The following is a 26997-nucleotide window of genomic DNA, read 5'->3' as shown; positions in this document are numbered from 1 at the left end:
GTTGGGAGAGGGTTAGGGTTGTGCACTTCGGGTTGGGAGGGGGGGATTAAGTTGTGTACTTGGGGTTGGGAGGGTGGTGGGGTTGACAACTTGAATAAGAAAGGGGGAAGAGAGGACAGAGAGCTGTGGTGGGAATGGGGGTGGGCAGGCATAGAGATGGGGTTGGAGGCAGAGTTGGGAGAGGGGGGGTTGAGGCCTTGAGGGAACATGAGGACTTGGGGGGGGCTTGGGGGGTGGTTGCATCCCTTTCGCATCCACGGGCAGAAGAGAAATGCTTGTACATGGTGAAGGTGAAGAAACTAGTTGATAACAACTCGTATGTCAGATAATGAAAATTCATGCGGAGTATTTTATTTTGTCAGCTGTCTAATTTTGCCTTGCCATGTGGTTTATGGGGCTCTTTCTCATTCCAGGGACGAAACTGTTTGCCTGGGGACGAGGAGACTACGGACAGCTTGGAGATGATGGGCTTTTTTGTGGAACTGGTGAAAAGCCCTCAGGGGCATGGATAGCACCCACGATCACTGGCCTGTGTCATGTCCAAGCGGTAAGTCTTCATGTCTCTCTCGATTGCTTTGACTAAATACCCTCACCAGAGGAAAGGGTATTGCATTTGGGTCTGTCTGTTTGTTTGTGTGTTTGTTTACCCTGTAGCAGCCACACTGTTTCAGCGATCATGACCAAACTGGGTACAGACGTCGGCCATGGTCCAACTTAGACACTTGTCGTTTTTGGTGAATCTAGGTCAAAGGTCAAGGTCACCGAAAAGCCGAAATTCTTATTTTCGCAATAAGTCCGGTAAAATGGTCGTATCGACTTCAAACCAAATCCAAAATGTGCATCTTCCAATTCTGCGTCCAGCCATATGTCTCATTGAGGTGTCACACCAACACCCTTCTTAGCGGTCGGGGGTCGAATGTCAGGGGGGGTCGGGTCAAAACTTTCAAATTGTGATAAAAACGCCATTTCAAGTCCGATTGACTTCCAAGTTATGCTCATGACCAAACTAAGTGCTATAACTTATTAAACAGTAGCACTATCGACTAATAAGAACCAAATTGATTTCCAGGTTTTTGTTTTTTCAGAGATCATGGAGATTTCACAAAGTTATTCCGGCAATTCCTTGCTCAACGAGCAATTTCATTTGTTTGTTTGTTTGTCCGCACAGAACGTGAGTATGTGTATTAATTACATTCGACCCTTTGGAACCCCAAAGACCCTTTACATCCCTAAGACCCTTTAGACCCCTCACACCCTCAAACACCCCTAACACCCTTGAGACCCCAAAGGCCATTTAAGACCCTATTGACCTTGATACACACTTTAGAACCCTTTGACATCTATTACCCTTTAGAACCTCGCAGATCTTACATGAGAACCATGAAAACTCTTAGACTGCTTTCTACCCTCGAGACCTTCGCACCATACAGAACTTTTAATACCATGTTGACCCCTTTGACATTGAGACCCTTTTTAGATGTTTTAAGATGTTTTAGTCCCCTTCAGTCAATTCTGACCCCATAGACCTTAAATTACACCGTTTAGACCCCTCCCCCCGATCTTTTAAGACCCTTTGGGATTGGGAGACACTTTAGACCTTTTGACCCTTGAGACCTTTTCAGACGTCTTGACCTTTACACATTTACAAGTCGACCATTAGGATCTTGCAATCAACAACGTTTCATCGACTACATCCTTCCATTTACTTGCCACACAAAATACAACACTCAAAACTAGTCCTGGCAAGGATCTGCAATCTCTGATTGCTCTTTCTTGTTTCTCCTTGCATTTGTCTCTCAAAACCATCGTTCGACATTTTTTGACACCGAACGGGTGTATCAAATAGGTGTCGCTTAAATTTATGATCCGTGGAGAGCAGCGGTGGCTAAATCATGATGGGGCTGTTCGGCCTCTTCGGTTTGAGCTTTATTTCATTTGATTTTCTTTTCTACAAAAATTGAGGCTTAGGGAAGAGCGAGGCAACAGATGAGTCAAAAGGCAATTCATCCGGGCAACAAGCAGGGGAATGAACAGAGAAAGAGGAAGGGGGGGGGAGGAGGGGGGCAGCACCAGGGTAAAAACTTGGCTGCTCAAAAACACACGTGATGCCACTCAGGTGCACAAACACATTACATCAACCAATTAATACCAACAATCCTCCCTTCAATGATAACCACACTCGGTGGAGTCATGGTTAGAGCATTCGCTCCGAGCCTGGGAGTTCGGCGATTCAAACCCGGAGCTGGCACACTCATACCAAACACTCACATGCTCGCACATGACTTTCACAATGGGCTGTGATGCTCCCTTGCTTGATTCTCGACGTTTAAAACTATAGACCATGGACAAACAACCATTGTGTAGCCTCCTCCTGTGTTGAAGTTCCTTGTGAAGGAACTCATAAAATAAAATAAAAAACGTTAAACAAGACTATTCCCCACCACGTATACTCCAGCTTCCAAAGACAGCCTCTCTCAGAGCTGATAAGATGTTGTTGAAGGAACCGAGACCTCTTCAAAATCCCAACTCCAATCTGTGTTGTGTATTTATTGTTGAACTTCCAAGTGGAAATGATTCTGGAATTCCTGCCTTGAATCAGAGCGGTTGTGTTTTGTCTTGAATCGCATCTCCCCCGAACCTGGCTACCCTTTGCATCGGTCTTTCGGGTCATACGTTTTGCAAAGTAACTTTTTTTTTATTCCAGCGGCTCAATAATAACCATGACTGATACTCCAGCATCTTGGCTATAATTGGAAGCAGCAGCGGTTCGATGATCCGAGTCGTGCACTGTGTCTCCCTGTTCTATTAATACGTCCCGAGACAGACTACACTTTGCAACATGAGAACTTTGACCACTGAAGTTATTGCACAGCAGTTATTTGCCATGACGTTGCGTCCTTGTGAAGAGGAGAGCTTGATGTCAACAGAATTTTAATTCAGAGGATATTTTCTTGGGATTTGGGAATTCTGTTTGAATGGAGCTGTCACCCATCTGAATCTCTCTGTTCATTGGTTGTCAAGCCAAGCCTTGTGTTTGCTTAGTGGTTAGGGTGGTGGCTTGGGATCCTAGGGTTCAAGTCCCGTTGGCCGCTGAATTAAAAATACACCAGGAGGTTGACTCAGCCTGTCATCCTTCCGAGGTCGGCAAAATGAGTACCAGTATACTGGTAAGGGGGACACTGCATCAGTGGCATAGCCGCGTCCCAACCAATGATGCAACCAGCAGCCACAGGCTGCACTCGATAGAGAGAGTCCTCATGTTACATTATGCCGCAAGCTAAAAGTGTGTATATTAAGTTTCTTTTAGTCTTGCTGATGAAGGCTAATGTCAGAAATGTGTGACCAAGACTGATGCTTCTAATGCTGGCTTCAAGGGGTGGTTGGTGTGTGTGTGTGTGTGTGTGTGTGTGTGTGTGTGTGTGTGTGTGTGTGTGTGTGTGTGTGTGTGTGTGTGTGTGTGTGTGTGTGTGTGTGTGTGTGTGTGTGTCGGTGGTTGACATCTCCAAATGTGGGTTTTAGAAGGTGGAAAGGAGTCCTCCCATGTCTCGAAGTATCCACCTCTGTTTCAGTAAGGGTTCGTGATATTGTCACTGAGGCCCGGGGACAACTTCCAACTGCAATTCGTTTGTAGTAACATTTCCAGGGATTGTTTGTAACATCTTTGTAACGCTTTTCTTATCATTCCTGTTGTTCCAGTAATCATGTGTACAACTTTGGCATCGTTCAGCTTCCAGGATCTTTGCACCTCATTTTTGAGATATTGGTATTTGGTCATTTTCTTGATTTTTGCATTTTTTGGGCCAAAATCGCTGGGTATTGACACCTCAATTAGCAATGCCTTCTTTTTTGTGTACCTCAGTACTATATCCGAACACGGCCCTCCTCATCCCTACCAAATTTAGCCCAAACTCTCTTCCGCCCTGTCATTACTCCCGATGTCTGTCGATTGTGCTGTGATTGAATGGGCCCGATAAAGACTTAGATATTTAATGATTTAAGGATCCTCAGATGCAAAAAGGAACGGCAATAATGTCCGGAAAAAAGTGTTCTCTTCCTGAAAGGCTAATATGACCAAAGGCAATCTCAGTGCATTCCAAAAAGTCCACAACAAGTATGTGGCCACTTTCATGAGATTCAGAAAACAACATCTGTCCAACCTCAAGAATGAACTTTCAAATTTGTCTCCCTCCTCTAAAACTGGGTGGTGCCTTGTTAAGTCTGTCTTTGGTGTGCGCTTCCCTTCCATCCCTTCCCCCACTTCAAGTGGAACCACAGCCGATTCTGTGCGTGAGAAGGCCGGATGACCAATTCTGTGTTTGCTTCCAAAGCCTGCGTCCCCAACCCCTCACTCTTGGTGCCCATCCTTCTCTGTCATACCCAACTGCTCCTAGTCTCTGTGTCTTTTTCACCTGAGAAGGTGGAAGAATGTTCTTTCAACCCTCGACTCTGACTCTGCTACTGGACCGGACGACATCAGCTCGCGTGTCCTAAAAACCTGCTCTGCTGCTCTTGCACACCTTCTCTCTGCCATTTTCACACTGTCATTTGCACTAGATAATCTTCCATCCACTTACAAATCTGCCAACATCACTGCATTACATTAAAAAGGTGCAAAAAACTGATCTCCTCAACCACAGACCAATCAGCTTACTTCCAATCATCAGCAAGATGATGGAGTCCATCATTGCAGTTGATATGAAATCTTTCCTTTTCTCCAACCTCATCTCTGAGATCACCAATTTGATCACTTGGTTTCAGATGAGGTCACTCCACCTTGGACATGCTGCTTCTACCTGCCCAACAATGGATGGAGGCCCTCATCATCATCCTTCAGACAGGCAGGCTGGCTGCAGCCTCTTCCCTCTTTTTAAACCTTGCCAAAATCACAAGCTGGTCAAACACTTGGAAGATGTCTTTCAATCCTGACAAATCTCACACTCTCACTTTTGCACACCGAAAGGACTGTCTGGCTAACCCTCCTATCTGCTTTCTTCACAATCCAAGAAAGTTCAGTCATTCAAACTCCTGGGCCTCACTATCAGCCATGATCTTTCTTAACAATAATAATTAATTTTATTTATATCATGCTTTTCAAACACCATGATCTTTTCTAGCCTCGTTACCAAGGCATTTAGGATCATTGGTATCTCACGCGATGAGGCTGAGTCTTTGTGTCTGTACTCTCTCACTGCAAGCAGTTCGGTGGTCTCTCTGTTTTCGACCATCTCCTCTCTGGCCTCGCTCACCCCTCCCCGCCCTGTCTGCAATATGTCCCCCCCCCACATATTTCCGCAGAGCACTCAAGGTCCACAAGCAACCCCCTTTTGGTAAAACTATCAAAATCAAGAATCACTGCAAACCTCCACGCTTTCATTCTTCTTTTTTCACACCTTTGGAACAAGCTCCCACATCCTCTTCAATCTCATTATTCCCTCCAGATCTTCAAGACAGCTGTTCACCATCATCTCAGATCATCCCCATTCCAACAACATGATCTTTTCTAGCCTCATTAACCACCACCCCAATCCTTCCTCCTTCCAAATTTGCAGTTTTACTTCCTGAGAGTTTCCTTCTGTATCCATCTTGTCCACCCCATGCATCTTCTCCTGCCCCCCATTCCTCCCCACACCCACTGTTTGTCCACCTCCCTCTGGCTTGGCCTTCAGCTCTGCTGTTGGTGTTTACCTCTCTCTCTCTCTCTCTCTCTCTCTCTCTCTCTCTCTCTCTCTCTCTCTCTCTCTCTCTCTCTCTCTCTCTCTCTCTCTCTCTTTCTCTCTTTCTCTCTTTCTCTCTTTCTCTCTTTCTCTCTTTCTCTCTTTCTCTCTTTCTCTCTTTCTCTCTTTCTCTCTTTCTCTCTTTCTCTCTTTCTCTCTTTCTCTCTTTCTCTCTTTCTCTCTTTCTCTCTTTCTCTCTTTCTCTCTTTCTCTCTTTCTCTCTTTCTCTCTTTCTCTCTTTCTCTCTTTCTCTCTTTCTCTCTTTCTCTCTTTCTCTCTTTCTCTCTTTCTCTCTTTCTCTCTTTCTCTCTTTCTCTCTTTCTCTCTTTCTCTCTTTCTCTCTTTCTCTCTTTCTCTCTTTCTCTCTTTCTCTCTTTCTCTCTTTCTCTCTTCTCTCTTTCTCTCTTTCTCTCTTTCTCTCTTTCTCTCTTTCTCTCTTTCTCTCTTTCTCTCTTTCTCTCTTTCTCTCTTTCTCTCTTTCTTTCTTTCTGTCTTTCTCTCTTTCTCTCTTTCTCTCTTTTTCTCTTTCTCTCTTTCTCTCTTTCTCTCTTTCTCTCTTTCTCTCTTTCTCTCTTTCTCTCTTTCTCTCTTTCTCTCTTTCTCTCTTTCTCTCTTTCTCTCTTTCTCTCTTTCTCTCTTTCTCTCTCCTGATCTGTTCAGTGTACACTGCGCTAGTACTAGCTCTTCCACGAACCTGATCGATGATGTATGCAACAAAAGCACCTTGGCTTGCAATAAAACTCCAGCATTAATTTGGGAACAGAAAAAATGTCGAGTTAACGCACAACATGAGCTACACTATATCCTACGCAGAACTTCAAAGAAGATGCTGGTGTGTGCATGCGTGTTTTCAGTGATAGATCTCACCATGGTGTTTCCTTTATCAAAAATTACTGGCATTCATAAGTAATTTGTTTGTGTCGTTTAATATAGGCTGTTCATGTCAACTTGTTTATGTGACAAGCACATGAAAACACAATCCTCATACCTGATCTCTTTTGCAAAAACAAAAGGTCCCTCTCTTCATCACAGCAAGGTCACATGACTTCTCACATCTTTGTATTAATTTCTTCCCATAACATAGTTCGTAATGCAAACAACTGTCTGGAAAGTAAAAGCATTATGTTTTGGATTGCCTTAGGTCCTCCAGATCTGACTCTCTGGTTGGCTATCTCATTGTGTGTGTGTGTGTGTGTGTGTGTGTGTGTGTGTGTGTGTGTGTGTGTGTGTGTGTGTGTGTGTGTGTGTGTGTGTGTGTGTGTGTGTGTGTGTGTGTTCATTTCATTCTCCATCCATCAGCAAAGGCGTCTTTGCATGAGCACCCATGTTGCTAGGGCTTCCAGATTCAAATCGTTTTAAAAACGGTGCTTTACATTCGTCTTGTGTCAACTCTTGTGTTTTCCTGGTGAGGATATTGACAGTGTAGTCAGAGAACATTGTTAATTAGATTATCAACCTTTTCAAATCGACCTCAAATTTGCACCATATGGGTGGTGTTTCACATCGGAATTGAACTGCCTTCCTGACGTTATTCATAACTACTCTTCCCTCCAGGGCTTCCAACAAACAGTCACCACCATCTCGTGTTATACCTGATGCATATCAGCAATCATTTCTACCCAAATTAACTCTACCTAATCTGTCGTGTTATACCTGATGCATATCAGCAATCATTTCTACCCAAATTAACTCTACCTAATCTGTCGTGTTATACCTGATGCATATCAGCAATCATTTCTACCCAAATTAACTCTACCTAATCTGTCATGTTATACCTGATGCATATCAGCAATCATTTCTACCCAAATTAACTCTACCTAATCTAACCTTTTTACTTGCAGGTTACTGTATGGTCTCCCCTCCTCTCTTTTATTGATTCTCTTGCTTACAGTGTCCAAATTTGGCCCCGTTGGCATGTTCTTTCCTCCATCACCTCACTCTTTACATATACATATATGTATACACAACATACTGACTGGTATTAAAGATTGGTACCTTCTGGGTGACGTAGAAAGCTGAAATTTTGCGTGCCGATGGACATCGAAGCCAGTACACCGGAAAAAAAAAATCATAGACTCGTCGGACAACATTCATAAATGAAAACATAAAAAAAACTAGAAGGGCACTTAGTGGAGCACATACCTCCACCACATAATACCTGATCTATGAGAACATATCTGGCCCAATACATTTTTTGAAATGTCATGCTATACAGTACTGTATCATTTTGGCCCTATCTCTCAATGGTGAAGAATCACTTTAAAAATTAAATAACTCTCGTATCTGGATCTGGATTCGGATCTTCATCAAAATCGAATCAATTCGTCCTTGTGACACACCCAACTTGTCCACCAAGTGTCGTCCGAATCCGTCCACAACCTTTTGAGATATCGAGCTATAGATTAGTTTAGCCCGATCTCTCAATGGTGAAGAATCACTTAAAAAATTAGTAATCGGATCCGGATCCGGATCTTCAACAAAATCTAATCAGTTTGTCCTTGTCTCACACCGAACTTGTCCACAAAATTTCATCCAGATTCGCTCACAACTTTTTGAGATATCCTGCACACAGCCAAACAAACAAGCAAGAAGACGTTGTGCAGAGCACGATACTTGAAAAATCCATAAAACAAATTTGACCTCAAAAATAATTGGTGGTTGAATTATATGACCAAATATGTAAGTCCTCTTTCCATTTCAACTCAATCGGATGAAAATTGACAATTTTAGAAACGTGGCCTATGTTAATCAAAAATAATTTGGGGGTTAATTCAGGGACCTGAAATGCAAATCCTCCTCAAATTCAAGTCAATCGGATGAAAATTGAGGATTTTAGAAATACCACCTTAGTTGTTGACCTTGTTCCTATGTTGACCCTTTGGTCCACATTGACCTCAAAAATAATTTGTCTGGTTGAATTCAGTGACCTGAAATATAAATCCTCTTCAAATTTCAAGTCAATCGGATGAAAATTGAGGATTTTAGAAACACCACCGAAGATGTTGACCTTTGGACCTCAAAAATAATTTGCTTCTTCCTTATGACAAACTCTACCATATGGTGAAGTTTCATGAAGATCGGTTTAAAATTGTGACCTTAGGTGACAGACAGACAGACAGACAGAATAACAAAATCGACCAACAAATATTCTTGAAAATTCTTCGATTTTGCAAGTGACAAACAGACAAAAAGGGGTGAAAACATAACCTCCTTCACCTTCGGTTGTTGAGGTAAGGAAAATAAATAAATGAAAAATCAAATGCAGGTGAGCGACCTGAGACAATGGGGAAACATGGTTTGTATGCTTTCACAATGTGTAAGCACACCCCACTCGTAAATATATATATATATATATATATATATATATATATATATATATATATATATATATATATATACACATACATACATACATACATACATACATACACACCAACACACACCAACACACACCAACACACACCAACACACACCAACACACACCAACACACACCAACACACACCAACACACATACACACATACACACATACACACATACACACATACACACACACCAACACACACACCAACACACACACCAACACACACACCAACACACACACCAACACACACACCAACACACACACCAACACACACACCAACACACACACCAACATACACACACATCAACACACACACCAACACACACACCAACACACACCAACACACACACCAACACACACACCAACATACACACATCAACACACACACCAACACACACACCAACACACACACCAACACACACACCAACACACACACACACATACACACATACACACACATCACCAATGAAGGCCTCTTTCTTTCTTTGTTTAACAGCCACAATTGTTATTCCCACGTTCTTGTCGAGTTTGCGAGGGGAAGTGGGAAGTCTTTGGTCCAAGTCTCACTGTTATCTTTTTCTGTATGAATTGTTTTCTTTACTCTTTGTGATGGGCAGGCCCAGTTAAAATGCACCACAGTAGTTTGTGATTGGGGGGGGGGGGGACTCACAGAATTGCCTAGAGGTACGCACACTCACCTCTAAGCTATCTGGCGTGGGTTGAAATCTCGACCCCATGTATAACCTATCATCCCGGTATTTCACAGCCAAGGTGATTCATCAATGTTTGTGCTGCTTCTTGGATGGAGGTTAAATGTGCGTACTCTTTGCCAGCATTAGTTGGTGGACGTTAAAGATCCCATGGTGTGCTTTGTGAAAAGTAGGTGAGCTATCACTGCCACCATGGCCAAATTCCAGCCCCAACCAGCAGAGGACATTACATCAGAGAGAGGCACAGCCGTGTCCTCAACCAATGATGCTACCCTGTAGCTTTGTGCTCCATACAAGAGAAGATGTAGTGATGGAAGGAGGAGGTGGTGGGAGCAAGGGGGACAGGGGTTAATAACATTGGAGACTCATTTAACAATATTATTTCTTCCTCTTTGAAATTTCACTTCAATTTCCATAATAAATACATTCGGTTTGGCCGAGTGCCAGGAGGGGGGTTATGCATTTTCAGGTATGCCTTCCTTTTGGATTTGCATGTAAATCTGGATGGCATGTCTGCATTTACTGTGGGTGCTAACAATTCCATGGTTACTTTTGAAAGGAGTGTTCGTCATTTCACACCAAATTCCCTGCTTGGGATTTGTGTTGTAATTAGCATTAAACAAACTCGGTGAGAGTGATTGTGAGTGGAAATGGCACGGGCATGATTGTGCAAATGAGCACTTGTGTCCATATTGCCTTGTATTTCCCTGTGCATTATAATGATTTACTTGGCGTTGGATTATAAGGAACCTCGCAATAATAATTGTGCTGATAATTATCATGTACTGCATTGCAATATTAATAACAACTGAAGGCCAACTATAACTGTCAACTGAATTGGTGTAATATTGAATGGTAAATTACAATCGTCTTCTTTTTCTTCTGTCATATTCAGAACATGGCTACTGGTTGCATCATTTATTGGGATTTTGCTGATGTACTCCTTTGCTGAAATGAGGGGAAAAAATTAGATTTTAAGGTGCTGGCACACAAGGGCCTCATCTTTCGTGAAATATTCCTTGTGATCTTCAGCAAGAAATTGCAGGAGATGAGCCTTCTGGCTTAACGTCCCTTCCGAAACGTGCTCTGCCTGTGAATTACAGACTGTTTATAGTTAGGCATGGAATAAAACTTTACATCCTAAACTCGTACTATAAAGCTCAAATGTCGTTGTGCTACATCTAAGTTATCTTGCCAGTCCTAAATTACTTAAAAGTAGGATTGATAATAATTATTGTTGAAAGACGATGTGGTGTTTAATATAGGCTGCCGGAATATTGTCGAGGTATGCACGCTTACCTTTCAATTGTCTAGCCTGGGTTTGAATCTCGACCCAGGTGTGAACTATAACCCAGGTGTTTCGCATCCAAGACAAGGCATCATTGAGTGTGCCGTCCATCAGATGGATGTTAAGCCGGAGAATGCGTCTGTCAGCACTGGTAGTTGGTGGACGTTGCAAATCGTACGATATCTTTCATGAAGACACCTGAAGACACCCGACCGATTTTGAAGGTTTTTCGGTTGTTGCTAGGGAAACAAAGCGTCCCTAGCAACCATCACAATTTCCAAAGCACTAGGTCATAAGATGTACCTACCACTCGAGTTTGGTCAAAATCCGCCCACGTTTACTACCAATTATGCTGATGACAAACTGAAGACACCCGATTTCATGAAGACACCCGACACCGGAAGCAAATAACAAATTGTTACCCTGATTGACTGCTCAGAAAACAAGCTCAAATGAGCTAAGATCCTTGTCCTCTTAACGATGACGTCATAAAAACGAACATGACGTCATTGTGATGTAGCAGGTTTGCGATAAATTATCTGTGCTCATGCCCGGCTTGATTCCCGCAAACAAAATTCAAAAATTTTCAAAATTCAAAACAAACATTCAAAAATGTTTGAAATTCGCTTCAAACAAGCGAACCTGCTTGCCTAGTTTCGGAGATTATGGTATAGGCGATTTCCATTAGCGGCGATATTATGACGTCAACTTTTTTTCAAGGAAGAATTTCCAAAATCGGAGATGGTTACTGTCTGCAGGTGAGCTTTCTGCATATACATGGCAAGTTTCATGAAGATCCGATGAAAACTCTGAGTTGTGAAACAAAAAATGTCAAAAAATAGGAATGACGAAATAAAAATTTGAATTGACGTCATAGTGATGTATCATGTGTGGTAATTCATCTCTGCTAATGCCCTGTTCGATTCCCGCAAACAGACTTCAAAAACCTTGCCTAATTTCAGAGATAATTTTTTAGGCGATTGCCATTAGCGGAGATATTTTGATGTCATAACTTTTTTGTCTCAGAGGAATTTTCAAAATCAGAGACGGTTACTGTCTGCGTAGGGTATTTTTACATATATACACCAAGTTTCAGGAAGTTTCGATGAAAACTGTAGACTGTGAAACAAAAAAGTCCACAAGAACAACAACGTGAGTAAGACTTAGAGATCCTCCATGAGGATCTAAAAACGGCAAAAACACCTCCCAGCATGAACCTTGCCAAGAGATGCTTTCGACAACACCGATGTTCTAGACAGAGTATGGTTCGATGATGATGATGATGATAATGATCAATAAATATAGATATAACTGAAAACACTATGCCCAGCTTACGTCTCAAAAGATATCAAAGGATCTCTAATTTTCACCTGAATTTGGATGAAACAGTTCAGGTTTGTGTTTCGGTCGATTGGAGAATGTGGAGCTGAATATAAACGTTTTGGGACGAGTGCCGAGTTTAAAAACAAGATCGAGTGAAAAGTTTTGTGGTTAAGATATTGTGGAAATGATCAAGGAAAAGGAATGTTTCATGATTGTTGTTCATTTATGTTTTTTTTAAGCCAAGTACTTGATGATCACTACTTTTTCATTCATAGAATGACATTCTCTGAGTTATAAGCAAAATTAAATGATTAGATGGGTAAACTTATGCTGCAGGGAAATATATTACTACTACTACTACTACTACTACTATTATGACTACTATTACTACTTTAATGGCTCCATTTTCTCCTGCCATGTTGTGGGGTCAGCTAGGGAAAGTTTTTGGCCTTTCACGGACCAGCTGGTCGGGCCTGATGTTCGATTGTAGCTGCTTAGAGCAGGAATTACAATTTATTCAGGGTATTGAAATTAACTCACCGAACTCTTCACGGAAGACACCTGCGGCATGTTGCATCCACCAACTAGGTCCAGTGGACGGAATGCCGAGCTTAATGTCCGGCCGGAGGATGGCCCACTTTGTGATGCAGCACCCTGTATGTGAAACACCAATCCAACAGTATCATCCGGTCGAGAATCGGACCCAGAACTGACGACTCAAAGGTATTCGCTCTGCGCTACGTTGTCGGCCAGTGAAATGCTGAAGTTTCCACCGAAAACCGCATCAGGAGGAAACGTCACAAAGTACGAGGAGCATGTTTGAGATAACAGCTTGGCAGTGGTACAAGATTGAGGGAATAATGGTTGGATGAAGGGAGTCTGAAACTGTTTTTCAAACTTTTTGTCTTTTTGTTTATTTAAAGAAAATATGGATATCTTGAAGTGCTATACACACACTTATGGATCCAATCTGGGCACCAAGGTCAAATGTTTCCCTGCCAAAGATACAACTTCATTGGGATTGCTTGTTTTTCCGTACTGTGTCGGATTTTTGGAAAGAAGTGCACATAAGGTGAATGTGAGGTGGATAAGGCAGATTCAGTTACATGATGTCTGAGAGATGCAAAAGGCTGGTTAGGAAAAGGGATACTTTTATATCACTGGAGAGAGTGTATGCCTGGTGTTTGCTTAATGGTCAGGGTAGTGGGCTTGGGATCCTGTTCGGCCATTGAATTAATACCAGGTGGGATTGACTCAGCCTGTCTTCCTTCAGAGGTCGGCAAAATGAGTACTAGCTTGCTAGAATGATTGAGCCATTCGAGTATCCTGCGTCGGAGTGGCGACCCATCCAGGATTGTACCCAGTAGCCCATGAGACTGCTTTGGCAGCACCGATGCATTGTGCAGAGCATGGTCCCAGTTATTGGAATGGAGAGAGTGTGGAAAGGGGGGAAAAAAACAGGATTTTGCGGGCCTCACGACTTTGTTAGTGGAAGCAACTCGGCCTTTGGCTTGCTTGAAGCAGGCCTTGTGAGAACAAATGTCTCCCTTCACTTCACGTCTCATTTGATCTATCATTCTGTCTGACATAATGGGCTTTTGATATGGCATTCCACACACCGCTTGGTGCTTCTGTTCTCTCCTCTCTCTCTCTCTCTTTCTCTCTCCCTCACCAGCTTTAACTGGCCATAAATCGGCCTGTGTCTCTGCCTCATTAAGTATTGTACAGCATATCCTGTTCCTCACTTGTCTTGCTAGGCCAGTGCCAGGCCCTTGGGCGAGACTGCATGAAAACCTGCCTTATCCCACTCTTTAGTGCTCGCTTATAGATAATAGAAAACTAATCGTGAGGTGTTCTGTGGAGAGAAGTGGCTTTCCGCGTGAGTTCCTATTGATATCCCATTTTGTTTTGTTCTTGCATCTGCTCGGATAAAATTTCCACACTATGTAGTGTTATGGAGACAGTTATTCTTCCACTCAGCTATGAATTTCATCATCACAATGCAAAGATATGCAAAACAGATACGAACATCAATCTTTATACTACCATGGTGCATATCTCTTTCTCAACATAATCACCACTGTGGTCCGCACATTTCTGCCAACGTTACCATCACGATAGAACTGCGTGTCCTGCTGACTTAACCAGCACTTCAAAGCGACCTTGACATCATCGTTGGAAGAAAAATGTTCTCCACAAAGGTGTTCTTTATATTTTGGGGAAGAGATGAAAATCTGACAAAGCCAAGTCGGGCTGTATATGGTGGGTGCTGCAACGCGGTGAAACCGAGGCACCCAATTGCTCGTGTGAGGCCTTGCATTGTCATGCTCGAGGAGAACCATCTGCACGTCGGTACGGACCCTTCAAATCCGTGCCTTCAGTTTCTTTGGAGATTAAATGTATAGTCTAGGAGCCAAGTCTCATACAAGGCCGAGAAATATGAAAACGTAGCCCATCTGGTACTTATTTGGTTTGACTCTTTTTTTTTCCAGCTTGGGACATACCTAAGGAACATATCCAGGCATGTTGTGGTATAAGTCATTTGCTGTGAGGGTGGAAACATACCAGGGGAAGGTTGCAATTTAACTTGTTTTGTGAAAGCAAGTTTTAGGATTTCTAGTGTTTTAATATATGTTTAGGATGCCATAAATGGCTAATATATAATTATCAGTGATTACCAAAAACTGATTTTACACATTTTCAATGGCTCGACAAAATTTGTTATGTTCAAATCAACAAGAAAACAGGGTTACCAAAGTTATTTTTGGGATACACACCTAGATACGAAACAGTATCAAAATTGGATCCTCTTTTATTTTATCTTCTGAGACATGTGCATAAAAAATATTCAATGCTATATGAATACAATGTTATTGTTCTTAGTTATTGGATAAGTTTGCATGAATTATATATACATATATATATATATATATATATATATATATATATATATATATATATATATATATATATATATATATATATATATATATATATATATATATATATATATATATATATATATATATATATATATATATATATATATATATGAAACATTTTCAGTTATCCATAGAATGAGAGACTGGAATGTGGAACAGCTCATGGTAGAGGTTTTGAATAAAATCAAAGTCAATCCCATGAGACTCAAGAATTTCTGATTTTGCTCACAATTATTCATCAGTGTCAGTCATCGGTGGAATATACTTGGGTTTGGATGTTTTCACATTGTTCATCAGCCATACAAAAACAAGCTTCTGTTCAGATTCAGCCATTTGCTTTGCATCGGTACAAGTCATTCCGCCTACATGCAGACTTTTTGCATTTTGCATTTTTGAAAGCATCTGTCTCCTGACTTTTTGAGCATACTTTGGCAGATGCATTGATGATATCCTGTAATGATATATCACTGGAATAAACAAGCTCGGGTTTTGAAGGATTTGGCTGCTGGTGAAAAACAATTGAATCTTTAAAGTGTTTCTGTAACCTGCTTTTGAGCCTATGTGATCTGTAATTATCTGCACAAATCTTTTTCTCTTCTAACAGAAACTTGAACTGGCATAACAAATATGTCATAGTGAAGGCCTTCCCATCATTGATGCCAGGGGTTATTTCTGTCACAAGTTCATTGAAAGCTTCTGAGTATAGATCTTCATCAACAGATTCCTTGTAAGATTTGTAGCTCATGTTCTGCTTTGCTGTGTATATGGATTTGCACACATTATGATACTTGGCTTCTGCTGCTATCAGATCCACATCTCGGATTTTTGTGAGCATGGTGCTGTCTCCTTGTTCCTCAGCGGCATCAAGTATGTTCTGGCAAGCACTGAATGTTGCTACAGAGAACAGCTTGGTGACTTTTTTGTGGCTTTTTTTTTGGCAAAATATGCACATAGACCAGTCCATGCCAGAAGTGCAAAATTTTGATGACCTTCTTTGCTCATCATCCTGCCTGTCATTGTCTTCTACATTGGCTTCCAATGCTTGCTTGAAGGGTGTTTTCTTTACATACCTTAGATTTTGTGCACTTGTATATTTAGCATAACAGTTTCTGTGCCAGACAATGTTGAGCTCAAACATGTTTTCTAGTTTCAGTCTATCGCTGATTTCATCCTGTCTTTGCTGCATTGCATCTTGAAACTTATTGATGTCAGTTTCTGTTGCACCACTAATAGTCTCAGAGTTATAAGTCTGGCATATCACACACTTGTTCCAGTCAGTTGTTTTCACCCGCTTTGTTGGAAGAAGGCAAAGAGTTGACTGGTCATCACTACTGCTGTGGCTGTCCATCATGAGTCTATCTGAAAAACATGTGATAAGTATTGATAACATGTATTTTTACAAAGATGCATGTAACATTTCAATTTATTTAGCTGCATGTGATATTTTGAAAAACTAGAGAATAATTAACTTATCTAATGTGAGTTGAAAATCTTAAATAACTGTATTATAGGTGTATTCCTTGTCGTGAAAGATTGTAAGTTATAAAATGTATAAGTACCACTTCTATCGATATCTACATTATGGGAGATTCCATCTTTTTTTGCTTTCCCGGTTTCCAGATTTATATGCTGTACTAATTGGTATCTGAAAAAAAAAACTGGGTAATCCCTTAAAAATAATAGATCATTGGAAAGTAAATAGGTACAGTATTAGTGTTGGAGATAACAGGTACGTCTTGTCTACCAGTGATCTTTTTCACAATCTGGTCTGTGGAAATTGATCAAGACAAAATTGATTGACCACATTATATTACTAATCTTACAATAAAAATTATTACTATAGTGAAACCTCTTTTGAGAAGTCGTCCAAAATGTCACAAAAGACTGACTTTACAGAAGGGGTGATCTCTCATGAGCAGTTTGTTTTCATGTAAAAGTGCCAGTATAGCCAAAATTAGGTGACCTTTCAGGAGAAGGTGGTGGCTCATGAGAGGGACCTCTCGATAGGTTTCACTGTATTAGCAATATATTTTACAGATTATCATAAACATAATATAAGATCATTGCAATTTATATTTCAGGAGGATACAATTTCTATTTCAGGAGGATAAATCCAACTTTAGTCCAATTACCCGCTCATGAATATTGTCAGAATACAAACTTGTTTTCTGGTTGAAGTGCACATGATGAATATGGTTGTGGTTGGAAAATCATTGGAAAATGTGCGTTTTTGGTTCATGCTATTATTTTATGATATATTAACCACCATGGATACACATATATCAGCTAACATGTGTATAAAAACATTAAAACTCCTAAAATTGGCTTTAACGAAAATGCATACAATTGTCACCTCCACTTGGTATGTTTTAACCCATTTTGCAAATTACTTATGCCACAATTCATGACTACAACAGGCCTGGGTAGGTTGCTAAGGTATTTTTTAATCTGAAAAAAAAGACAAGACAAATAAGTACTGTATGGGCTACGTCATCATGTTGGACCTGGGTATTGCTCCTGGACTAGTAGCACTCAAAATGGACTATCCCCTTCACATCCCAAAAAGCTGTAAGCATGACTTTCTCGGCAGATGTTTGCATCTTAAAAATATATATATATTATGCAGGTGATCCTTCGTGGTGGTACTCCATTGACCGTCTCTTGCTCTCAGGATTATAATTGTGCAGCCAACACTCATCTCCAGTCGCAATATTGAGCAGGAACTGGCCACGTTCACGTTCATAGCATGAGGACAGCTCTTCACACTCTTCCATCCGCATCTCCTGCATTGCATCAGTCAGAATTTGTGAAATCAACTTCCTGTATTCGAGAGTGGTCATAATAGCCTGCACTCGCTCACGTGAAATGCCAAGTTGAGTCGAGTAGTGAGAGTCTGCCGAGATATGCACCGGTTCTTTTTGATCGGGTTTGTTGGTGATATCTGTTGCCATTATTGGTCACCCGCAATCTTGTTTGTCTTGAAGGTTGGTTCGTCCATCGTCGGTGGCTTTAGTACACTGAGCCTATCGACAGGCAGTACTCGCATCAATTAAATTACCACCGTACATAACTTTTTCACCAATTAATGTCGATAGGAGGCATGTTCTCTGCTGTTAGAAACTCAATAACTTCACGCTGCTTTAACCCCCCTGAAATGTCTTGCTGTCCTCTGCCATCGTGATGAACATTGCGCATTTAGTGTCAGAATCACAAAACTTCACACCCAGTGATGGAAAGAACTGATATGCAGACTGTGCTTTGTTTTATTCGAATATCTCCACCTGTTTGGGAGAAAAACGAAAAGGAAGCATTACTTTTCAACGCGGCTTCGTACCATGTTTTACTATGTAAGTGATATACTGTAGGATCTCGCTTTCCCCACTTATCAATTGTATTGTCCCATACCATGTGAACAGCTGCTTATCCACCAATCATTGTTTGGTGTGATGTGGGTAGCACTTGCACCATTATATTTTGATCGATTGACGATGATTCGAAACGAGGCCTACGTCTCATTTTCATACTTTTTGTTGGCATGTTTCCACACTTGAAGGTGGAGCTCCAATTGTGCACGCAGGAAATCTGGGACTCTCGTTGCTTGGTGTTAGTCTCGTTCAGTCCGATTGTAGGATGAAGGCCTCCTTCAAAATGGTCCATTCTGTTCTTTATTAAATGCAATTTGAACTGATTGTACTCCATGAAATTTCTCAATTTTATATCCCCATCTAATCTTTGATCTAGCTTTGCTTCTTCTCCAGCCTTGTGTAGGTTGCTAGTTGTTCCTTTCTTTCTTGCTGCATGTCGATCCGTGTTCCATTTCCGTTTTTTTGGATTGTGACCAGAATACCAAAGAATTTTGCCTTCAATCTGATCCATTCGTTTTTATACCCCCGATATATATATATATATATATATATATATATATATATATATATATATATATATATATATATCGTGGCATATTATGTGATACCGGTCGTCCGTCCGTCCGTCTGTCTGTCCATCCATCCGTTCCTGTCTGCACTCTAACCCCCAAAGTTTTCAACTTTCACATTTTATATTTGGTACATAGGTACAGACTGTGGAGATGGTGTGTCGCAACATATGTTCGTCATCTAGTGGTTGCCATGGCAACCAGGATGCTATTTTCCATGTAGTAGCACAATTTTGTATATACCTTCTTGTTCGGGCATATATCGTGCTCACTTGAGCTCTTGTTCTTCCTGTCCCACTTGGTTATGCCAAGCCATCGTATTAAATAATTTCTATTTAATTTATCATGTAATAATGTGCCAATGACACTTGTGAAAACATTATGATCACCAGTCATGTGTAGACCATTGTTTGACTGATTATCTCGTCGTGTACAAGTGAAAGCTAAAAACTGCATCCACCAGGAGTAAGAATTTCAAAATGCCAGAGATGGCATGCCTGAAGAACCATTGCAAAAGCTGAGATCTTGACCAGGATACGGTATATTAAAAAGAACCGTGGAATCATTGGAGCCTGGTGTCGAGAATCAAAGAAAGACTCTCAAACGAACGCTTGGCAAAACAGCTTTACGAACATGATGCACAAATCACTGCTCTTCTCAGATGAAAACGCAGTTCCACGTCTTCAACAACCAATCGAAGAACATCGAGATGAACCACCAACACCAAGGGCAGGTTGAAAGGGCCATTAAGGAAACTAGCAATGGAAAAGTGCCAGATCCTAATGGAATACCTGGAGAAACTTACAAAAACGACTGAGTCTCAACCACTCGGTCGAAATGTCACATCTGAGCTTTTCCTGCTGGGTTACATACGAGTTGGTGAGAGTCTGGAAATAGTACATTATCAAAAGATCAACGAAACTTAAAGTTTACCAAACACTCTGCGCAAAATCATCCGTACAGGAAATTCTGTAAAAAGCCAACTCGACTGGAATTGGAAGCAATGGTCATTAAATACGAGTTGAGATTGGCAGAAACGTTATAATAACGCATCCACATAGCAGTGTGCCCAAACAAGTTCTTTATTCCCAATAGTTGCCGTGCTGACATAGCTTGGGAGGCCAGTAAAAACGAATCGAAGACAGCCTGTGGCAAAAGATGAAAGCTTGCAACGCATCGACTGTAGACTGGGGGGAATGCAAGTCTGGCTCGAAACAAATGGTGCCATTTTATGCACAATGGAAGTCGTCATTTCCAAGCGAGCAGAATGAGGTTAAAAAGGAATAGCAGGGAACTGTGGCGCAGGAGGAGGCCATTTTGTCCATCTTGCTCGCACTTCACCAACACCAGATTTTATCACTCATCGACATGCCAGCTATCCACAAGTCCCACCAATATCCATCTCCCCTTCTATCTGAAATGCATCTCGGCACTTGTATAACTCCAATTTAAACGTATCTACCCTTTATCACTGCCACTACCTTTATAGGGAGACCATTCCATGGATTAACTACTCTTTGAGAGAAAGACCCCTTGCATTGTTTCCATCTTGCCTCTCGTATTCTTTACTCTCAGGTTATGGCCTTGAGTCCTAGCACTGTCTATTCTGCTGAAAAAAAACTCTTTTGCACTTAATTTGTCTATACCCTTCATTATCTTAAACCTCTCAATCAAATACCCTCATAATCACCTGGCTCATTTATAAAGCCCTGTCTCCTTCAGCTGCTCATCATAACTTCGTCGAGCAAGGCCTGGAATCAATCTAATCGCTTTATGCTATACCCTGTCTTTGGCAGCTCTGTCCTTCCTCAGATTTGGTGACCAAAATGGAACACAATATGCCAGATGAGTCCTCTCTAAATTTCCATATCGTGTTAACGCTACCTTTTTTGTATATATTTCATCCCCTACGAATACAATCTAAAACAATAACACTGTGGTATTCAAGTGCTCAAGTTATGGGAATGGTGCTCGACACAATTGACTCTCCAGAGCAGTCATCATCAGCTCCGACCTGACAATCATCAACTCTAACATGACAACCTCCAGCACCATACTATAAAATGTTTTTTCTGCTTTTGGTTGAGAAGTTTGCTTCATGTCTGTGCACTCTACTCCATCTCTCTGAGTCCTGGACAGTAGTCATGCATGGCATTCTCGTGTTTATTCTTCTTCTTGTTATTCTTATTCTTCTTATTATTCTTTTGTATCCAGCACAAGGCCATGGGGTAGCATTATTGGCTGAGGGCACAGCTGTGCTGCTGATGCAGTCCCCTCTGTAGGCTAAGGTAGGAATTTAGAATATGTTTAGGGTGCTGGCTCACCTGCTCTTCTTGAAGGTTCTTTAATGCCCACCAACTAATGGTGGCAGCTGGGACACTCAGTTTAACATCCACCAGAGGAAAGACACATGCATTGGTGAATCACCCTGCCTGTGAAACACCAGCATGACAGTCTATAGCTTAGCCAAGATTTGAACCAAGGCTTGACAGCATAGAGCGGAGTGTGTGCACCTCTAGGCCATCCTGCCAGCGCTTTCTTCTTGCAGAGTCGATTGTTTTATCATTGTCCTTTTCATTCCGTACCGTCTTTCTTTTGCTCTTTCTTTTGAACAATACCTTTCCCGCAGGTCCGGTATTTACCAAAGCTACAGATGGACGTGTATGAAGAACTATTGATGCTGCCAGGACAGAAAATCATAATTGTCTCCTCCCGCCCAATGTTAAATTGCAATTAATTTTTTTTCCAATTCTTGTAATACCCATAATGAGTTGTTCGAATAGGCCTACTAGACAGCCAGATTTATGTTCAATCTCAGAAAAGGCATTTTCTTTCCAGAGCTTGCCATTCCCTGCTAGACATTAACAAAATATATGGGAATCTGAAGCCAAAATCCGACAGTTCGGTGGCAAAGTGTGTACCCAACTAAACAATCCTTTTGCTGTAATTGTAATATTGATTGATAGAAGGCAATACGTTGTTGTCAGCTGTGTCTGGCAGGATCGTAGCTGGGTGGAAAGCTTTGAAGTACGGACCAAATCTAGATTTACGATCCATTTACGTCATGTAAGGTCCATGAGCAAAATTTATTGGAGAAAGCTTCCTGGGGCACAAACCCTTGACCTTTTTGAATGTAGGATTTTCCAAAAATATGCTTAATCGTGAAACGAAATTTATCAGACTCAGCAATATGAAACTACGAAATAGCTATAACGATAGCTTGTAGCCCATAACACTACGTTCTAACATGAAATCCTCTGTGTTTGCAAAATGAACAAAGTCTGCTTTCACGTTCATCGCCATGCCACGTGAGATAACAAATGGGCTTCGACTTAACCGTGTGGGCAAACTCTTAAATATTCGCTTCCACCGCAGGTTCTTGTTTTCCCCTCTGCTCCCGGTGTCCTGCCATGTCAGCACCAAGGTTTCTGCTGCAGAATAATACACCTTTGTGGATCCTCACGTAACTGAAATATTATCATCCAACGGTGCTGGCTATGTTGGCAGGTGCTGTATAACCAAAAGTATTGTTCCTATAACCGCCATCTTTTCTAATACATCATTCAATCTGATTTTCCAACTTGTTGAAAACATTCTCCAGTTGCTGCTGAGTGATGTCATGAATTGTATTTGTGATTGTAACCTTAAGTTCATCCAAAGAATGTGGTTTTGATGAGTAAACGACAGTTTTACATTGCACCATAGCACATCCGATGGAGACAGGTTCAGGCGAATGTGGTGGCCAAGCAATTGGTCCACGTCCACCGATCAACTTCTCTGGAAAGACACCATTCAAGACCCGTCATACACTCAAAGCATAGTGGCCGGGATCCTCGGCTTGCTGGTACAAGGTGATATGTGCAACAAAATATCAACTTGTCAAGAAACCCAGGGGAATTGTGGATTTAACAACGACATTAACAGGAACAATAACCACACTGTACGAATTATCCATTCATGCACCATTTATAGTTTGTTTCTGTCATGTGTCCATCAAAAGTTATAAAAGTTAAAAAGTTGCACTATGATTTTATGGACACCCTGTAAATAATCGTGGGTGCTCAAGTTTTTTATGGTTTTTAAAAAAAAATGAATTTCATTCATTTATTTGTGTGGGAGAGCATAATGGATTTATAAGGAAACTGAGATACAAGTGGAAGCTATTTGGACCATGTCTGCATTGTATCCACGCCTCATTAACCTTGTCTCTCACTTTCCTTGTCTTGCATATGTATGAACCCCATTGTTACTGTTATCTTGACATCTCTTCAATCAATTATGTATCCCATGTAACCTGTAGTCGGAATTTAGCCAGGGAACTGACACTGAATGGTTTATAATTTTCAATGTTATGGAATCTGTAATGTTCATAACCGACAGTAGATGCCGACAAGACAGGTGGCTTTACATACTTCCTAACCTGAAGGACTTCTGTTAGAATATGGAAGCAGAATTGGTGTTGAAATAACCATTATGGAGGGGAGTGTATTATTTATTGTGGGGGCAAATAGTCTTTCTAAGAATAGGAAGTCATAAGATGATAAATGAAACAAGTCTGAAGACGACGATGGTTCACGAGCGGTATTTGACGATGTAGATTGCTTCAGAAGTCAAGGATGAGACAATGTGATAATGTTTGACCAAGTTATAAAAATGATCAACATGATGTGGTACGGGTGACAGGTTATTAGCTGCAAAATGTCGAAAACCCGGTTTCGTTCAACAATTTAAAAAATTTGACCTTTGCATAACCTTTAAAGGTCACAAAACAATGTTGTGGACATTAAAATAAGGAAACAGGATACGTGCTATAGCTTATTGGAGTTAGTTCGTCGAAGAAGGTCGAAAACCCGGTTCGATTCCCACAACTTTGAAAATTTGACCTTTCTGGCCTGTAAAGGTCAAAGGTCAAGGATTATGACCTTTGGTGCAAAACTTCCTCTGGAACATTCCAGGAACAATACAACTTCATATAGGCTATATGGCATTTCACACTCCTTGGATTATCCATACTTTGATGAAATCAGCGTAAAAACAAACTTGAAGGGGGCGCCATGGGCAAGGTGTTCGAGATCGAGCAAAATGGTTTCAAGCCTTTAGGTGGGGAATGAACTCAAGATTATGCATAAAAATATTGTCATCCTAGCTCTCAAAGTTTGGGCGGTCATATGATTTTTATGTCAAAATTCGAAATTTTCTAAGTTCGTGACCTTGTGACCTTGACCTTGGGATGAAAATGAAAAATCGAGCTCTGTGGGGCTATGCAGGTGCCATTGGGCTAACCAAATACTGAAACCCCTGTCAGATTCGACAAACCCCCTTGGAGAAGATGCAAATTGAAATCGGCTACCCCATAAAAACACGTTTTTTGGGCGTAGCTCCGCCCATAATGGGCGCACCACACCCATTCTCAGAAAAACACAACGAGATCATGATATAAACCTCCCACCAAAATTTTATCAGGATCGGATCAAAACCCACGGAGCTATGCTTGGGACAGACAGACAGGCAGACATACATACAGACAGACAGACACACAACAATAACGAATATACTGGTCACTTTTTTTTTTCGTGAAAATATTTTTTGGTGAACCAGTAACAAGCCCCCAGCTCTTGGGAATAAGAATGATTTTTAAAAGTAATTGTTGGTATCCAAACCAACAACCAGAAAGCATCTCAAAAGGCAAAGCCCAAATTTGTGTTCTCCATATTCTCGTCATGGAGGTTTGTTGAAGATTTGATAAAAGCTCAAATGGTAAACTGGAATGCATCTCAAAATGCAAGCAGACAAAATAAAGAAACACAAAAGCGATGAAAAAAAAAATTAAAAAGATTCAAAACCTGGCCGTCTCGTTCTGTGCAACGGACGGGCCACACAGGGCTATTTGTACTCACTGTGACTCTCCCTTTTAATATTTTGACCCAATTGTTAATTTGTGTTCTCCATATTCTCCCAATTAGGGTTTGTTGAAAATTTGATTACAAAACCTCACATGGTAATAAAGACTATATCCTGGGCAGACAAATTGACACACCCTGACATGCACGCACACACGCAGGTGGATACTTTGAGACCTGGTAGGTCTCCGTTTCACTTCCTGAAACCCACCCACATGAGGAGATAACAGTCAACAACAGCAACTTACACACACACACACACACACACACACACACACACACACACACACACACACACACACACACACACACACACACACACACACACACAATTGCAAAACCCCCATCTGCTGCATGGCAGATGGGCTAATAATGGAGGCCTGTACTCGAGCTGTGGGACTTTCTTGAGAAGTCGAGAAACTTTTTAAGGCGAGAACCCATCCTGGACTGATTGCCACTCCGTTGCAGGATTATCCGTGTGTAAAGTGGTAGGAATTTGTAATTTGTTCAGGGTGCTGACAATAACTCACCTACTTTTCGCGAAGGACATAGGGATCCTTAATGTCCAACAACAGCGAGTGTTGGGAGACAGCTCATTTGGCTTCACATCCCACTGATGGACGGCGCACACGTTGATGCATCGCCCTGCATGCCAAACACCAGAATGACGGTTTCTAGCTGGGTCGAGATTCGAACCCAAGCTCGAACAGCTCACAGGTGAGTATACATTCCTATAGGCCATCCTGCCAGCCCATTAAAATGAAACAAAAAGAGAAATTTACAAGCGATGGTAATTTGGTGTCTTTCTTCGTAATGTCTGTGGATACGGTCATGTATTGTCCATGATTGGCTGAAATGCAGTGGTTGATGTATTAAGATTGCTTATGATGGGTGGTGTTATAGCCTGGTGTTATAGCCTGGTGTTGGCCTAGCGGTTAAGGTGGCTGGCTTGGGACCTTTGAGTTCTGAGTTTGAGCCCCTGCCTCTCGTTGAATTAGCACCAGGTGGGGTGAATTCATCCTGTCATCCTTCCAAGGTTAGCGAAATGAGTACCAGTGTACTGGGGTAATAACCATTTTGGGGTAACCTGTGCCGGAGTGGTGACCTGTCCAGAACTCTACTGCTTGCCAATGAAACTGCCTCGGCAGCCCTACGCACCTTTACGACATGAAACGAATGGTGATGTTATTAATATTTATATTGTGATGTGTGCTGGGTGGCGTGTATCCTGGCCAGATACCTGTGTGCACGTGTGTATTAAGCTATGCATCATCTCCTTTAAACCTGGAAATACCTGCATTGTCTCACGTCTGATTTATCCACATGTTCCTCATGCTATTTCGCATATCAGCAGTCGAAGGACACATAAAATTCACGTGAAATGCTCTCTTTATGATATTTCTTTTTTTATTGTTGAATACAAATCCCAGAAGTTAAGAACAGCATGCTGCTGGAGTTCATGCCCCCCACTCCCCATTTTCTCCTCCTCGCATTAGGCGTCTTACAATTGACGGCTTGGCAGTATATTGACACTGTAATTGCTATTCAACCTAAGCTTTCTGTCTCCTCCCACCCCCCCCCCCCCCGCATCCCTCTCTGCCTGACACCCTCTGTTCTTTCATATTAATTTTAAAATAAATAAACCATAGGCTCCTCCCCCCTCCATTTACTCACCATGAGCCCCCCCCCCCAACCCCTTCTTTTCCATTCCCAATGTTCTTTTGCATCCAATCATATGCTGCCCACATTCACCTTGAGAGGAACATTTTGCTGCAGGATTGAATTTAGGATTCTGGAGTCGTCCGTCAAGCCGCAGAAAGCAC

General features: G+C 41.5%; 1 protein-coding gene across 5 annotated transcripts in view; it reads left to right on the top strand.

Annotated features, from left to right (window-relative positions):
• The window catches only part of LOC147029751 (secretion-regulating guanine nucleotide exchange factor-like), a 230893-nt gene that overhangs the window by 132009 nt on the left and 71887 nt on the right, over positions 1-26997 (top strand). For all 5 annotated transcript variants that reach the window (XM_085873052.1, XM_085873055.1, XM_085873056.1 and 2 more), the window contains exon 8: positions 414-547. In XM_085873052.1, coding sequence (XP_085729178.1) covers positions 414-547 — 134 coding nt within the window. The remainder of the gene's footprint in view (positions 1-413; positions 548-26997) is intronic.

This window comes from Eptatretus burgeri, chromosome 3, assembly GCF_056783735.1.
Source record: "Eptatretus burgeri isolate ZD-2024b chromosome 3, Ebu_testis_v1, whole genome shotgun sequence".
Classification (NCBI taxonomy): domain Eukaryota; kingdom Metazoa; phylum Chordata; class Myxini; order Myxiniformes; family Myxinidae; genus Eptatretus; species Eptatretus burgeri.
The sequence above is the reverse complement of the archived record's forward strand: the minus strand, read 5'-3'. Positions and strand labels throughout refer to the sequence as shown.